The 16,370-nt window shown below is 39.9% G+C and overlaps 1 protein-coding gene across 2 annotated transcripts in view; it reads right to left on the bottom strand.

Moving 5' to 3' along the window:
* The window catches only part of kcnq1.1 (potassium voltage-gated channel, KQT-like subfamily, member 1.1), a 51,875-nt gene extending 35,723 nt beyond the window's left edge, over positions 1 to 16,152 (bottom strand). The window contains exons 1-4 of one of the 2 annotated variants that reach the window (XM_032518619.1): positions 15,572 to 16,152; positions 9,672 to 9,762; positions 727 to 853; positions 151 to 229 (exon numbers count right to left, since the gene is read on the bottom strand). In XM_032518619.1, coding sequence (XP_032374510.1) covers positions 151 to 229; positions 727 to 853; positions 9,672 to 9,762; positions 15,572 to 15,930 — 656 coding nt within the window. In that variant the 5' untranslated portion in view covers positions 15,931 to 16,152. The remainder of the gene's footprint in view (positions 1 to 150; positions 230 to 726; positions 854 to 9,671; positions 9,763 to 15,571) is intronic. The other variant, XM_032518628.1, reaches the window with a different exon arrangement.
* Between the last annotated feature and the right edge of the window lie 218 nt (positions 16,153 to 16,370).

Below are 16,370 nucleotides of genomic sequence, written 5' to 3'. Positions count from 1 at the left end.
TGTGCAGCACTAATTAAGATGCCCCTTAATTGGAACTACTGGAAGGGGCCTAACCCCAACCAAGGAAAACAGCCCCAAGACCAGAAGTACGCAAAGTGTCCACATACCTTTGACCATATAGTTTCCTACCGCACACACACTGTCTCTTACCTTACAGCAGAGGTGGCAAAGACCTGGCCTTTGGAGCCCACTGACAGCACAACTATTGAGGCAACAACTACAATCAGATCTGTATTGACAAAGAATGAGGGGGCATTAAGCATAATTAAATATGGCATAAGCATGCAGATGATCAATATACGTAGGTTCAGCATAACAACAGCAAGTGTTTTCCTCCATATGAGGTCTGCAAAAGTCAAAAAAGAAAGTAGATGGAAAGTGTGCTATAAGAAAGTATCATTGGTTTCTTTATAAAAAAGAATCCCTATAAATCATTTGAGGTGAGAAGGGTTACAATTAAAAAAATTCTCATATGCATGTTTTCTGTATATATTGGAGGTTCCAATTTTAAGCATATAAAACTGAAGGTTAAAAAAAAATTGCAGTGACAGCTTTAATTTCATGCTAAATTTGTCTGAGACGTCTCATTTTGGGATGAGGCCCAGGATATATTACAGATATTGTTTAAATACTGTGTGTGGGTGAGAAGTGATATGTCTGTTTGGGTGTATGTGTACAGATATGTGTGTGTGTGTGTGTGTGTGTGTGTGTGTGTGTGTGTGTCACCTATAATAGATATTGGCTTCCTGGCGAAGCGTAGTCGGCCACAGATGCCAACATATTTACTGCGGCAGCCAGCTGACCAGAGGCGGACAAAATATTCCACACCGAAAAACACCACAAGGACGATCTCCTGTCAGAGAATTGAGGGCAATAGAGTAGACAAATTAGAGAGGACAGGTGAAAAACAATCATATCAGTCCCTGAGCACATAACCACTTCAGAAAAGTGTACTTCAAAACAAATTAGTGCTCTCTCAACTTCCTCTGTTTATGTAAAGTGCAGCTTTGCACACAAACCTGTCACAATCCAGTTCATTAAGGATTAGTGAGTCCAATCAGTACCTGCACCATTTGCTTACGTTTTATTTCTACCACACCACTGATTCTTCTTCAGTTGAGCTGCTACATGTAATTGGATATTTCTGCATTTCAGTGTTTACTTAAAAGAAATAGTTCTGCATTTTAGGAAATGTACTTAGGCCTATTTGCTTTCCCACTAAGAGTTCGATGACTAGATAATTACCACTCTAACATTTGTACAGTAAGTATGAAGCTACCTCTAGCAGCTAGTCAGCTTGGCTTTACACAAACACTGGAAACAGGGGAAATGTAAGTCTGTCTCTCTCCAAATGTAGCAATACTTGCTCACTAATTTAGTCATATCTCACCCAGACAAACACTGTAATGTAAAAAGACATGTTGTGGTTTAACAATGCGTTATTGGTGGACTATTTCTTGGCCGGGCACAGTAACCTGGAGTCTCTGCGGATTGCCTGGCAACCTCACAGTGATATAAAAGACTCACACACAACCCTGCCCATAACACCATGTCATTTCTACACTTGAGTTTTCAAGACTGTTAATTGTTAATTTAGAGGTAGATGTAAGCTGATTTTGTCCCCTTTAGACTAGTCTTGCTTTTCTAGACCTTTGCCCACAGCGCTGCCAAGGAAGGTCCGACTAGTCCACACAGCATGCCTTTGGTGTAGGAGACCAGGGTTTGAATCCCACTGCAATACACCAACCAAGGTGTCCCTGAGCAAAACACTTAACCCCTAGAGGCTCCAAAGGCAAAATCATATTATATACATATATAGTAATTGTATGTCGCTTTGGATAAAAGCAACAGCTAAATGGCATGTAATGTAATGAGGAAAAAAATACCTCAGGAGGGAACTTGTATTGGTGGAACATGTGTACGTTCAAAAGTTGTTTTAATTAGTCTGGCAACAGACAACTCTGATTGGACAGATAGTCTAGCTAGCTGTCTGGATTCACCCTGCAGAGATCTGAGGACCAGGTAACCAGAGTCCTCAGAAATCCATGAGAGTTTAGAATTCTAACACAAAGAAAGCGAAAAGAAACGGACAAGAAAGTGTGACATGCGGCGGAATTTCCGAAGGCACTCTAGCAATCCTGGAAGCAGAACGTCATGAAAATAGACTACCTTTAGACAGAGCCATGCTAGCCATTCCCTTGTTTCCTGTCTTTTTGCCGAGCTAAGCTAACAACCTTCTGGCAGTACTCATATTTACCATACCACATATGCATTACGTCCTCCATTTCTTCTCTTACTTCTATAATTAGAAGGATAATAACTGAAACAAGCCACAACAGCATGTGTCCAATGCTAAACACAAAGCTCATTCAATTAAATCTTCTTAATTAAACCTGCCACATTTCAATTCCATGCAAGTTTTCTCCAGTGCTCCTCAAAGATAAATGGATTTAAAAAATCAATTACACCAACACGTGAAAATTAATGAACTGGCCTGAATGAAAATGCAATTACCTACGCATGTCTCTTAATCATTGACAAGCATTTGGAAATGAATCTGTCTGAAAGTGACTCAATGCCCTTTCATAGATTTGTAATGGTGACATGATCATTTTGCAGTGAATAATGGGAGGAACAAACTGGGGGATTCAGACAGAAGATGCGTTCCATGTAAAGCAGCAGACGTTTTCAGCGTGGAATTGTTGGAGGTGTTTTTCTTCATCAGAGCCAAATTATAAAGCGTCAGTGAAAATACATGCATCTTGTAAAACAGAAATTGGGTTAATAAATTGTAATTCTTGGAAGCGAATATGTGAAATGTTGTATTCTTCAATTTATTAGAGGATAGAGTAGTAGAGGATTTCTACTTCAAGGATGCAAAACAAATGGTCTATCCAAAATACATTAACAAACAGGAAGGGAGCGGAAACAGGCACAGAGGAGATTCTTTGTTGTTTTTAGTCGAGCTGGGCATTTCATTTTGACATTCCAGAGCCTTTGTCTGTAGGCTACAACACGGCTGTTCAACAACAGATGGAATTTTCTCAGTTGTCATCAAACTATGTTGGCTTAAAAGATGGTTCATTCTTGACCTATGGGGCAGAAGACATTGGTCGATGATATGATATGGTCAAAACTCCAGAAACACAACTTGAGTTTAGATTGTGCTGTCAGTTGCTGTTTCCACAAATGATGAACATGATTAATGACGAGTTTGAAAACCTACAGCACGACAGGTCCTCATGGACCGCTGAGTTCTGAGGAAATGAGGCGTAGGGACTTATTCAAAGTAATAGCATTCCAAGATTTTTATTGAAATAATGTTGGTTAAGTAAGTTACTAACCATCACAGAACGAGGTAACCCAGTGGCAATTTAGCCTTTGGCCCAATGATGACAGCCAATGCATTTGCAGTATTCCAAACTGGGTGTCTGTGGCGACATTCCCGGGGAAATTCACAAGCAACGCACACAGGCTAGAGATAGGGTGTAGCGGAGCTAACGCAACATACTCACTCTTTAAATCACTTGTGGGTGCGAACACATAAAGAAAAGAGCAATGACTACAGACAAGGAAACCTCAAAAACAAGTAAAATGAACGTGAGAGCCAAAAAACAAACATGCAATTTCAGCTTGTTGCCATAGGTACCGCCAAATAGTAAGTTTGGATTGTTAATTCAACTTGTGGTTAATGCATACATATATACATATTGTTTGCTTTGGGGGGAATTTTTGGGTCTCTGTAAATTATAGAACGTGGTGTGTAAGTGTTCTGATATAACTTCAGTTTTGCATCAAATTATTACCTGAATAGATCTAAATAATCTGAGCATATCAGTGTCAACTCTGCATCTCATGGTACGTCATAATTACTGCGGAATATATTTAAAGAAATCTGTAGCCGTTTTCTTCTCTAAAATGATTTTTTGGACTTTGATCCACAGATATTAAATTAGTGACATACTGTCCATGTACCTCTCAGCTCTCACATCCCTCACCCCTTGAATCCCCCCTTCTCTGCTTCCTTAATCTCTTCTCTCTCATTACAGGAACCACAAGGGGGGGCGATAAAACTAGGATACCTCATCTAGTCACTGCCTCATCACACTGTCTCTCACTCCCTGAGTTCCTCTCCTCAACATCTTTCTACCTAAACCCCTCATTAATCCTCTTTCAACACCCTCGGTTCCCCCCCCCCCTCATGCTCGACCCTTGTTTCATCCCACTCTTCAATCTCGACCTTGGTTTTCCCTCTGTCCTCCAAACCCTTGTTAATAATAGTCAGTTGCATTTCTAAGTGACTTGGTGGTCTTTTTTTTAAAGAAAATTCCAATTAAAACGTGTGCCAGGATTTGATTCCAGAATAGAAAAAATGTAGCAATGAGTTTTTTTTATTTTCTCATTTTTGGATCCTAAAAAACAAACAAGGCCCTTTTGGGAATCTGGATCCTTTGGGCAAATTGCCAAGCATCTGGCCAAACACCCTCCTACAAACACTGTCAGCCAGCATGCATGCAAGCATGTCCCAGTAAAGAATGGATTGGATCTCCGTTAACCTTGAGTGTGCAGGAAGAACGCAACAAGACAAAGAAGATGCTCCTGTGGTGGGGGGGTGGGGGGGGCAGGGTCACAGAAAATCTCTCAACTAGAAAGCACAAAAACAGCCCCTTTGGGATGGTGGATGGAAAAGATGGATGTTTGAGACTTTGGTGGGGTTTAGTAGCATGGCAAATATTAATTATTCATTATCTGTGTTGAAGAGAAGAATAGGCAGATTAAATATCTCCAGGGTGAACTGAAGGCAGAAAAAAATCATTTTGCCATATTTCATGACAGTGTGGTGTTTATTAACAAATGTCACACTTTTCTTCAGAATCACACTTCTGACTCATGCACCCAAGCCTGAGTCTCTAGGAATTCAACAATGAACCTGTAGGTTAAGATTATGATTTGCTGGCTCATGAAACCTGAGCCATTTTATCCCATTATCCTCAGGCCAAGGTGAACTTGTCACATGTGGCATACTCCACGCCTCCTCGAAGAAAATCCTCAAGTCCTTTTTATCCTTTTCTTGGGGTTTTCTTTTGTCTGAGCTGAGCGACTCACCTATCACCCAAACAGTCCCTGTGCTCAGCAGCTGGTGTCTCAGGGTTACGTTTATCCCATTTACTATTGACTTTAGACGGGAACCACCCACCCTCCAGGCCAGCGGGACATCCTGAAATCGTTTGCAGAGAGAACAGCCAATGTAGTTCCAACTAATGTTTCCCTAAATTGTTTTTTGTAAGGCAACAGTTAGGTCAATCAATCCATGAAATAGCTTTTCAAACAACAGAAACTAAGGTTTGATATTTGTTGTTGTTGATCTTCCACAATCATCGTGTTGATTGTCGCAGCAATACCTTTGAAAATATAGACTCAAAATGCAGTGATAGAAATGATTCTGACATCTCTGTTTACTCTAAAGATTATCATGCGATTCATTAAACAAGGAAATTGGTACATGTGATTTTTAAGCATTTTATGATGTCTACTAACTGCATTGTTTTACGAGCATCATTATTGGATTTATTTAAATAAGTTATTTGAAATGGAACGGAAACAATACCACCAGAAGATCCGAATAGTGCTTGTTGGCAGATGCCAGCCAACAAAAACAGCCAAACAGAAGTGCTGAGCAGATGGTGAAAGTCAAAGGAAAGATCAGATCAGGAGACCGCAGAGGGAGAAAAGACTACAGGCTCTATCTGCAATATAAACAGTGCTTTTATAAGAAAACATTTAGTGGAGATAAAAATTCAGATTCTTTCACATCTCAATCACTCTCCTAGTATCTGCCAGACACATGTGGTTCATGGACCACTGATCAGGGTCGTTAAGGATACACTGTGGAGTTTGCTTGCAAACAAACAATGTTTCTATGCATTCAATGTTTCACAGTCTCAGTATCCTTACGGCCTAAAAAATATATAGGATGCATACTACCTCATACAATATCCATAAAGCTGATTGTTGTATTATCGACTGACTGTCTTCTTTTTCCTCTTAAACTGGTGCACTGCTACCTTATGGGGCATCGCTACCATCGCCTGTAGAAACAGACACTGTGTGTGCAATTACATGGAAGTGAAGGACAAAACTGTAATTTTTGGGATTGTTATGTGTGGGGGCTCGGTGTTTTCAGGGTTGATATAGCAAAGATTGTGGGCAACCTGCCGCAAACAATCTTGCATTAAAGTTAAAGTATTATTTGGTAAAAGCAGTTGTTAAACAGAATATCAGAGCAATGTACATTCTGTGCTGTCTAAGAAGTGACTGAGGTCGCTTCTTTGCCTTTTGTTTTATGTATTTATTATTCATTAAGGTGCATTACCGCCACATAGACTGAGGTCGCTGACCTGCTATGTAGATATATTTTCAGGAAACCTAAGGGCAAAAAAAAAAAGGAAACCCTATGAAAGTTCTGATGTGTGCAAGTTCTTAAAACACCTTATTCTTCTCTTTGGCTATGAAGAAAAAAATATTAAAATCATGGTCTGAATTATTAAGCAGGCATGCAAAACAGATCATGGGTAAAAAAGGTGGGAAAGATACGGCGGACCCGTGACCATGTAGGGGGGTCCGGGGGTATGGTCCCCCGGAAAAAACGTGTACATTTTAGTTTAACGCATCAATCTGGTGCACTTCGAGAGCAACATTAAGAGGCTAGCTCTATGTAGAATATGTGTTCTTGTAAACAATTTTTGTATGGCATACATTTGAGTCATGAAAAATCATTAATGTGGACATTTAATTTTATTCCATATTGAATCCCACTGTACATTAAATATTAATTTGTGGACCTTAAGGACTCATTCTTTGAAAAGTACACAACAGGTGTCAAAGGATGAAAATGTCATTCTGAAGGAAAGCATTTCATTCACATGTAATTAGACCGTTCTGTGAGACAGCAAAGACAAGAGGATCTGCAGCTTAAACCCCAAAAATATTCTACAGACATCATTGTTAATCTCAGTCTAATGATCCAAAGTACAGCAGATCAAATAAATTAACAGTTTTTAAATTAAAAGTCCCATGACATGGTGCTCTTTGGATGTTTTATATAGACCTTAGTGGTCCCCTAATACTGTATATGAAGTCTCTTTTATATAGACCTTAGTGGTCCCCTAATTCTGTATCTGAAGTCTCTTTTATATAGACCTTAGTGGTCCACTAATACCATATCTAAAGTTTCTTTTATATAGACCTTAGTGGTCCCCTAATACTGTATCTGAAGTCTCTTTTATATAGACCTTAGTGGTCCCCTAATACTGTATCTGAAGTCTCTTTTATATAGACCTTAGTGGTCCCCTAATACTGTATCTGAAGTCTCTTTTATATAAACCTTAGTGGTCCCCTAATTCTGTATCTGAAGTCTCTTTTATATAGACCTTAGTGGTCCCCTAATACCATATCTAAAGTTTCTTTTATATAGACCTTAGTGGTCCCCTAATACTGGATCTGAAGTCTCTTTTATATAGACCTTAGTGGTCCCCTAATACTGTATCTGATGTCTATTTCCCAAAATTCAGCCTTGGTGCAGAATTCCAGCCACTAGAGCCAGTCCCACATGAGCTTTCCTTAGTATGTGCCATTTCTGAGTCTGTAGCTATTGAGGAGAGGTGGGGCAGGGGGGGGCTAACTTTTCCAGACCGACCCATCTGAGCTTTCATTTTCTCAAAGGCAGAGCAGGATACCCAGAGCTCAATTTACACCTATCACCATTTCTAGCCACTGGGGGACAATAGGCAGGCTGGGGGAACACATATTAATTAAATTAGTTAAAAAACCCTAAAGTGAAAGATTTATACCATGGTAAGTTTCTACTGGATGACACCTGCCAGGTCATATGGTGAAAATATATTATAAATATACTTTACTTGAGCAAAAGAGTAAACTTAATCCAGCTCACTGTCTGAAGTCAAACAGACAACTTGTCATAAGATATATTATTTTCTAACTCTCTCTACCTCCCTTTTGACAAACTCTGCACCCTGATTTTTGACATTTAGTTAATGTTATTGGGCTTTAAGATGAATGACTGCCAGTGCTCATATTTTAAGAAGATTCCCATTATGTAGTTTGTCATGTAAGTTAGATAACTTTTAAGGCAATAAGGGGAAGCCAAACACCGTTCATCCCACACTGCAAAGACACAAACACTGGTGCAAAATCGGCAGAGCTTCCCTTTAACGTAAGCTACCGTAAATTAACTAGATATAACATTACAAACATTATACATCATTTGTCATGACAAGCGGGACGCAAATTTACGAATCCTACTATTGGCTCGCCGAGACCCACCCCTTCAATAGCAGCTCGATTGGTTATAGGATAGCCAATTGGACAGGGGATATCACCTGTATATGTACAGGTCTTGGCGTGGCCATAGTAGGATTTGTAAATTTGCAGGAGAGGAGACTATCACATAACTTATGTTAACATAGCTAATATTAGTAAATTATGATGTTAATTATCAATGAAAACTTCTTCAGTAACGCTATCCATTTGCTGTACATTGATAATGATAAAAGTGTATCTTGCCTAGTGGATAACTGCAGTGGATACTGTGTCGTTAGGTTTAACGGTACTTACCAGAAACAATGGTAGTGAGTCTCGGGACATGAATAATAAGGTCTAGGTCTCAGATCGAGCCAGTGCATGTCTCCTAGGACGTCTGTGTGTGAGGGTGTGGGTGTAAAGGGGGGTCGGGGTTTCTTCATTGGTGTTTATTCGGGGTGGCGTAGAAGGCATTAGCACAGAACACATGAGAGATGTAAAAATATTTTAGGTTCATTTTAAAACTGTGGCTGGACCAGACACCCGCCCCCCGCCGCCCTAAAATATTTTCTACTTTCCCCAAATCACCCATGGGTGACCCATTTTGGTTTAAAAATGGCAAATTCGCTGAAAGATGAGGAGTTTGCGTGCCTGATTAAAACATGATTATGGTTATTATTATGATTATGACATAAAAGAGCATATAGGCCTTTGAGCCAGGCTGAGTCTAGGACAGCCTGAGGAACACAAGTTCATTTTCAGATTTCAGACTCTGATTGATTGATTGATTTGATTCATGACTTAAAAACCACTCTAAAACCACCTGCTGAAAACTACCCTGGTAGTGCTGCTCTTGACCTGGAGGGTCCAAAAATGAGAAAGCTATCTTATTAGATGTTTCACTCCATCTAACTTTATGTAACCCTGGTCTGCTGGAGTATAAACTGCGGCATGGATCTGCAGACTGCAGTTGTGGGTGAGAAGCATACAAATACGTTTCTTGAATGAACTAACTTATCTTATTGTTCAGTCTGTGACCCAGCTCTAGCACCATACATAACAACTCCATCAGAAAGATTTACAGCACCATCTATTCATTTCACTAAGCAACTTTCAGGTGTTTCTGGTGGGCTTTAAAGTCTAGTTTTGAGCCCCCATTCCCTACAGCATCATCTTTACCCATCTGACCCCAAACCCTCTTAGCTCTGAGAGGAAGGATGGTCCAATTGGGATCAAAATCATCTTTAGCTTTTTCATGTAAATCCTCTGTTAGAAGTAGAGACATATTATATAATAATGTTTTTTATGGCATTTACGCCCAGGAGGTACTTTTAAATTTAATCAACACTCACCACCCAGAAGAGTGTTGTGTGAGCCAAGGCCTGGTACTGGTCGATGGTGGACAGAACACTGAGGATCAGACAGGCCAGAACTATGAGAAACCTGTTGAAAATAAAGCAGATTACATTTAAACCTTGATTAAATCATAATTCTACATTTTATGTTGGTGGCCATTCTTATTTCCATTGTATATATTCTTTTATAATCCAATTGGAGAATGATGTCCAACTGGCTCTTGTGTTTCCTCAAACCAAAGCTTGACTTGTAATCAGTCATAGTCACGCACACACTAAGCTCCTCGATCCACTTCCCAGCTCATATTGATGTCAACATTTTACTTTTTGATTTAAACAGCAAAACTTCACATAACTTTGGTGTCTGGTTCAAGTCTGAGCTTCCGAACAACTTTCAAAAAGTAAGTTTCAAGACAGCATAACATTATTTAATATTTTTGTCATAAAAACGTTCCTGACTGAATTTGAGCAAACATTCAAGGACAGCTCTCTGGAGGAAATACTGTGAACCTTTGGAACTCTGCCACATGAATGCAAAGCGCATGATAAACTTGTCAAATAATGAGCACACAGGTTAGTGCACACGCACACACACACACACAAACATACACACATACACACACACACACTGATTCAACAAACATTAAATTGCTCCTTAACACTTAACATTCTCCTTACCCTCCCCAGCCCCAAGGTCACAAATGTTTCAACTGCAGCAACAATAAGACGTCTGCGACTCCTCAACCGACTTAATAGAAAGATATTTTATTTCTTGAAGATCAGGCTTGAAGCGGCTGAACCTCTCTCATGTGGCTTTCAGTTTTTGACTTTTAAAGTCTTTACAGTAAAAGGAACATTTCAGGATTTTTTTTTTGTTATTTGGTAAAAGAGCAGCTTGTGAAACAAAGGCCTTCTTATAGTACCTTGTAATTAGGGCTGCTCGATAATCACGATTATTTTAGTCAATATAAAAATCCAGATAATTTACAGACTCACGGACTTTTGGAAAGATGTGGCATTTATTGAACTGAAAAACAACAACAGTGAAACAGTTAAACAGATCAATAGTGAAAACACCTTGAACTGTAAAATGTACGTTTATACTTTACCCTTTTTAACTTTTTTTCAGTCAGAACACAAAACAAAATAAGAGTTAAGATGCAAAACACAATGTGCATAGCAATCAATTTTCTTGATTACTCTGCTTTTGTGATCATTAGGAAATGTGATGGTAGTGGAGGAAGAGGGGAGTGCAGGGCTGAATGAAATCTGGGATGATGGGCCATTCTTAAACTCCTAACCTTGTTCACATGTGATTCAGCACCGAAGAGCCAGCCTCAGTTCCTGTTTTTATTTTCATTACTGCAGCATTGCCTCCACTATCAGAGTTGAAGTTGGGGGTTATATTTCAGCCCCTTGTATTATGTTTTTCTGTTAGCAGGTTATCTCAGGAAATGAATAATGAATGTGCATTTGACTTTGTAATACAGTTGGCATTGTGGCAAGGACAAACTGATTAACTTTTCATTTCCGTTGGCAAGAGATGTGGCAGTGGAACTTCTGAATAGATTTACATGACACCATCTGAATTAATTTGCCAATCAGCTGACAGAACATTGATGGACATTCAGTATGAGAACATGTAAAACTGCAAAATACAACGTAAAATCTACAAAATTTAAAAAAAAAGAAGCTGACCGACATTGTTTGTTCTATATATAAGGTAAATATCATTAAACATGATGTGTGGCTTTAAACTGGCTTGAATGCCTCAAATCTTTTTTTCACTTTTTGGGTTATTTTTTGCATTTTTGTATTTAATAGTTTAGAGGTGACAGGAAATGAGGAAAACTAGAGTCTAAGGACATTGCAGTTACAATGGCAAGTGTTACTGTGTTATTGGCACTGGGGCATGGAAGAAACCCAATATGGAACTGGCAAATTGTAACAATGCTGCACAGTGTTGGTGGATGTATTTGGTCTACTGGCATCTAGTTGATATTGTTTTAAACCATTGTTCACAAAACAGCCCTAAAGAGTCACTGCCTTGGTCCTATATGAGCACATTTGATGGAAACTATGTGTAGAGGGAGTTATAGTTTCCAGTTAGTGTTTGCACCATGGAGGCTCTCAACGCCACATGCTACAGCCTGAGTTTATTGAAGACTGGCCAGGAATCCAAATACACCCCTTTAAACTAACACATACACGAGCACACACGCGGACTTGAACGTGCACGCCACACGTCAACACAGATAAAAGACCGAAGATGGCCTGGTGTGTAACACAGCTAACAAAGCAGCTGGTTCTGTCTGAAATAGCAGCAGAAGTAGACAATACAACACAGCAAAATGACTCTACTTTGGTATATGTGTCTTCTGCAAAATAGCATCTAAAGGCTGCTACTTGTGCACTATAAATGGGAGCAAATTTGTCAAAAACATTGGACGTAAACAAAATAGTAAGGATGCAGCCTAGTTTATAAAACCATATGTACACATTTGACGGAGCTGAAAAGAGGATTGAAAGACAAACACATGAATATCAAATTTTCCAACCCAAACACTCCCATATCCTAATGGGGGTAATTTGTCAGTGAAGCTCTGCTTAAATTATTTCAGAGCATTTGAAATGCCAGTAAACACACACACACACACACACACTTAGTATGCTCAGCATACATTTCTGCTTCTCTTTGAATCCATCTGAAGCGGTCTGACTCGTCAGTCTTCTGCTAACTGCACCATGATACTTCACTTCCTTTACCTCCTGTGGGCTAGGTGTAGCAATAGACAAAATAATACATTGACTCAGCTACATAGGCACAACTGAACTCTAAACAAAAGCTCAAAGCATTGCCCCTATCTATTATTGATAACAGATTCACTTGCAGTCTGTTGTGCAGTGAGTGTAGAGACAAAGCAAGCGCCAGGAGAAGAGTTACATGTAGGGACACTGCGGACCATGTCCCTTTCTATTACCATCAAATATTATGTTTGCAACAACAATCATACTTCATTAGCATCACTTTGCTTTTAGAGAGATAAGATATACAACATAAATTAAACTAAAAGCAATGCAACAGATGAATGCAGATGAGTACACTGTGAAAAAAGATCAAATACAATGTATTAAAGGGAGGTTGCAAGGCCTTGTCTGTAATTTGGACAGCCAATAGGAGCCTTTGTTAGGACCTCAGGCAAGACTTTAGCTAGTGTGGGGTTAATAGTTTAGAGATATAAGGCAGTCATTCTCAAGTGACCTGGTCTCCGTGCTCCATTAAGAATCTGAGCTCCTGTGTTTTGTAAAAGAGAAGTCTTTTTCCTCAGATACGAAAATATAAGAAGAAATCCAAACAGCTAAAGTCAAAAATATTGCTCAAATTAAAAAGATTAATAACACATGAACTTGTAGTTAAATCATTACACCATTGTGTCAGAATTGACTTCCTCCAGCTTGATGCTGTTTGACAGAACATTCAGTTTAATGGTGCTGAGGCTGAAAAACACTTTCTGATTTTCGGGTTTTCTCTTAACTCTCCTGGTCGACTCATCTATAACCAGCATGTGGGATGGATTCATGCTGCTCCAAACCAACATACTGCATTTGTTGTTAGACTGTTACACACTGCAGTGCAGACAGGCACCCAGCGAGAGCATGGGATGTACTGAATAAATTAAAAAAACTAAAATATACCATGTTCTTTTCCAGGTACATGCACTATTGACCTGAGTCACTGCGAGCATACTGTATCACCACATATACATAAACTGACAATGTGCAAACACACACACAAGGGTCCCACTGATAAGGACTTGGGTCACTCTGACGTTCGAGTTCTGGGTCAGTGATAAGGCCATGCTTGTTCTTCTTCAATGGCTTTTCTCCCACTGAAAGACTTGCAAAACAAGGTACCGAACTGACCCCAAAAACCTGCTGGATGGTTAGATGCCCCTATAACATGGTCTTACAACTAACCCCTGCTTCTATTATAGATTTGAGAGAGTCAAATCAAACCTACCAAATGAGATGTAACAAAGACAGCAACGTGCTTTTTAATTATACTGAAGGTTTCTAAAGGTGTGTTTTCTGAAGCTTGGATTTGGGTTCACAGCTTCCTGCCATCTTTGTCAGTAAAAGGTACCATCACATTACACTTATGTCTTGCAAATTACTCATTTACGTCAATTGAAGCCCACACAACAAACAAATTCAAGGATGCGCTTCCTTATTTGGTGCAATCTCCTCGCTGGCTCCAGTGGACTTGTGAACTTCATGATCAACTTGGTTCAACTTTTACTATGTGCACATGTGCAATAGCACCAGCACTGTAAATGTATGTTTTCAACAACAATGTCAGACCATAAAGTGCAGCATCGCGCTCACAGACTTTGTGATCCCTTTGTAAAAAAAGAATTACAAACAGAGGAACCGTTCCATCATATCCTTTTTTTTGTTTTGGTTAATAGTCTAATGTTAAACCAGAAATTTTAAACAGGGCAAAACAAGTCTCGGGATGCAGTTGAGTTACAGCAAACAAACAACTTTCAGGGCTAAGTGTCGCAGACTGAAAAACTTGTAAGTCTTGAAACACACTTCTTTCATCCTCGACATCTTCAACACTTGTCCAAATAATCCCCGGCAAACCCACCTAACAAAGTGATGTTTTCTACTGATACTGGGGCTTAGGAAAGACTTATTGATTTTGTATTTTAAGAAGCCCTTTGTAGTGTTTCCTGTTATGTGTGCAGTCTGAGCCTTCTTGGCATCAGCCATTACAGGAAGGTTAAGGCATCTCATCTTGCTGGTTTACACCTCATGTACAGTCTAATAATATAATATTTGAAATGTTGATGCTTAGGCAAACATTTTCTGTGATAACAGCAGCCACTAGTGTCCCTATTTTTATACATTGTACAGTTATTCTTGGTGATGTTCTAATGTGTTTGAGATGCACTGTGTTGGCTCATGCTCCCTTTGAGTCACCGAGACTCTAACCTGCTCCGACAGTCTGCGTCCCCTCCGACACTGCAGGGTCACAGGGCAGCCGCTACCTCCTCCACAGTACACACTCACTGCCATGTTTAGCTTCCTACTATCAGTACCAGCAAGTGGGGTCAGACAGCACCAATGAGGGTGAGCTGGAATATCATATTCCACATTCCAAAACCTCTGCTGGAACACCCCCGTCTAGATCTACGGGGATTGTCAGTTTCCCGGACGTGGGTGATACCAAGAACAGTGAAACATATCCGTTGGCATTACATCAGTGGTGTATAGAGAGACTTTATCATGAGTAACATTTCATTTGTCAGAAAAAGACAAATTGTCAAGCTAACTGTCACAAAATAATGTGACATCTTCATGATATTGGAGCTTTACAGATGAAATCCCACACTGGATTACTTCACGATTTATGTTCATTACTAGTTGTATTATTTATATTTCATTTTGTCATTTTTGCCTGTGATACTGTCGGGAAGGTAAGAAAAAAAAACTTAAACATCCTGTCATCCTGTTGTGGAAAATTAAATGTTCAATGGTGCTGAGGAAAATAGTCTCCCAAATGAAAGATCTGTATAATACCACTTTAGTACTCCTATGAGAACGTATTTTCTCTCATTTTCTCTTGTCTGGGATGAATTATATGGGGGGGTTATCAGCTATGGCTAGACTTAAATATCCTTTTAATATTCCAAGAGGGACCTCCAGTTGTGCAGTGATATCTGTGCAGCATCTTTCTAAAATCCTCAGGATTAACAGTTCTTTCTAGTGCAGGCTTCCAAGGCTCTACATGCGCAATTAACTCCCTGTTTAATTAGGATCTTAGAGTTGAAATTATACCCTTGAATACCCCATGGATCTGGATGATTAGAAAATAAAAAAACAACACTCACACTGAGAAGTGATACACGAAGCATTTCCAGCCAGACGGCCTTTCCAGAAAGTTATACACGCGTCCTTGGATGTAGGCGCGGGTGAGGATTGGACGGACCCCGGTGCTGTAAACCGACATCCGCACAGACATCCGGGGGTGAGATAAGTACGGGTGGAGGTGAACAGTTGGTACATTTGTGGTAGTGTTAACGTCCTCTGGCATTTTGTCTCTTTCAGAAAACGTGTCTTTGCGCACAGGTGTCCCCGGTTCAGGCACGCTAAACGTGGTTTGCGACAGCTCCAAATCCGGTGGTCTCTTCCCACGGGCCACACCAGAAGACCTCCGCGTCTTCCCTTGGTAGGGGGCGGAATTGGACATTGCAGCTTCCCGTTATTCTTCTGTCGATGGTTAAACTTTTCACTGTCATAGACTCAAACGGAAAAAATGTTCGCCCATGTGCGCTTACCTTCTGGTGCTCGCCTGATTTCACCAGGGCGCATAAATATGTCAAATAAACTGAGTAAGTGACGCTCTAGATCACCAGGACGGAGTTTCTTTAATTTAACTTTACAGCTCTCTGGGTTGTTGAGGTGGTTCCGAGTCTCAGCCCTGAATGAATATCCCCTGCCTCTTTCAGAGCACTTATCAGCCTGGAGAGCTGTGGGGGCCAGGCGGTGCGCAATGACTCGCCAGCTGTTCAGACATTTTATCATTTTGCAAAATTGCTCGAAAGCAATCTGCATCTCATCCTCAAATCTGCGTGAAAAACACACCACACCATTAACCTTGTTTTCCCCCAATACTTACTTTTCACACAA

Source organism: Etheostoma spectabile, chromosome 1 (genome assembly GCF_008692095.1).
Source record: "Etheostoma spectabile isolate EspeVRDwgs_2016 chromosome 1, UIUC_Espe_1.0, whole genome shotgun sequence".
NCBI classification, from domain to species: Eukaryota; Metazoa; Chordata; class Actinopteri; order Perciformes; family Percidae; genus Etheostoma; species Etheostoma spectabile.
Note: the sequence above shows the minus strand (reverse complement) of the source record. Positions and strands in the feature narration are given on the sequence as shown.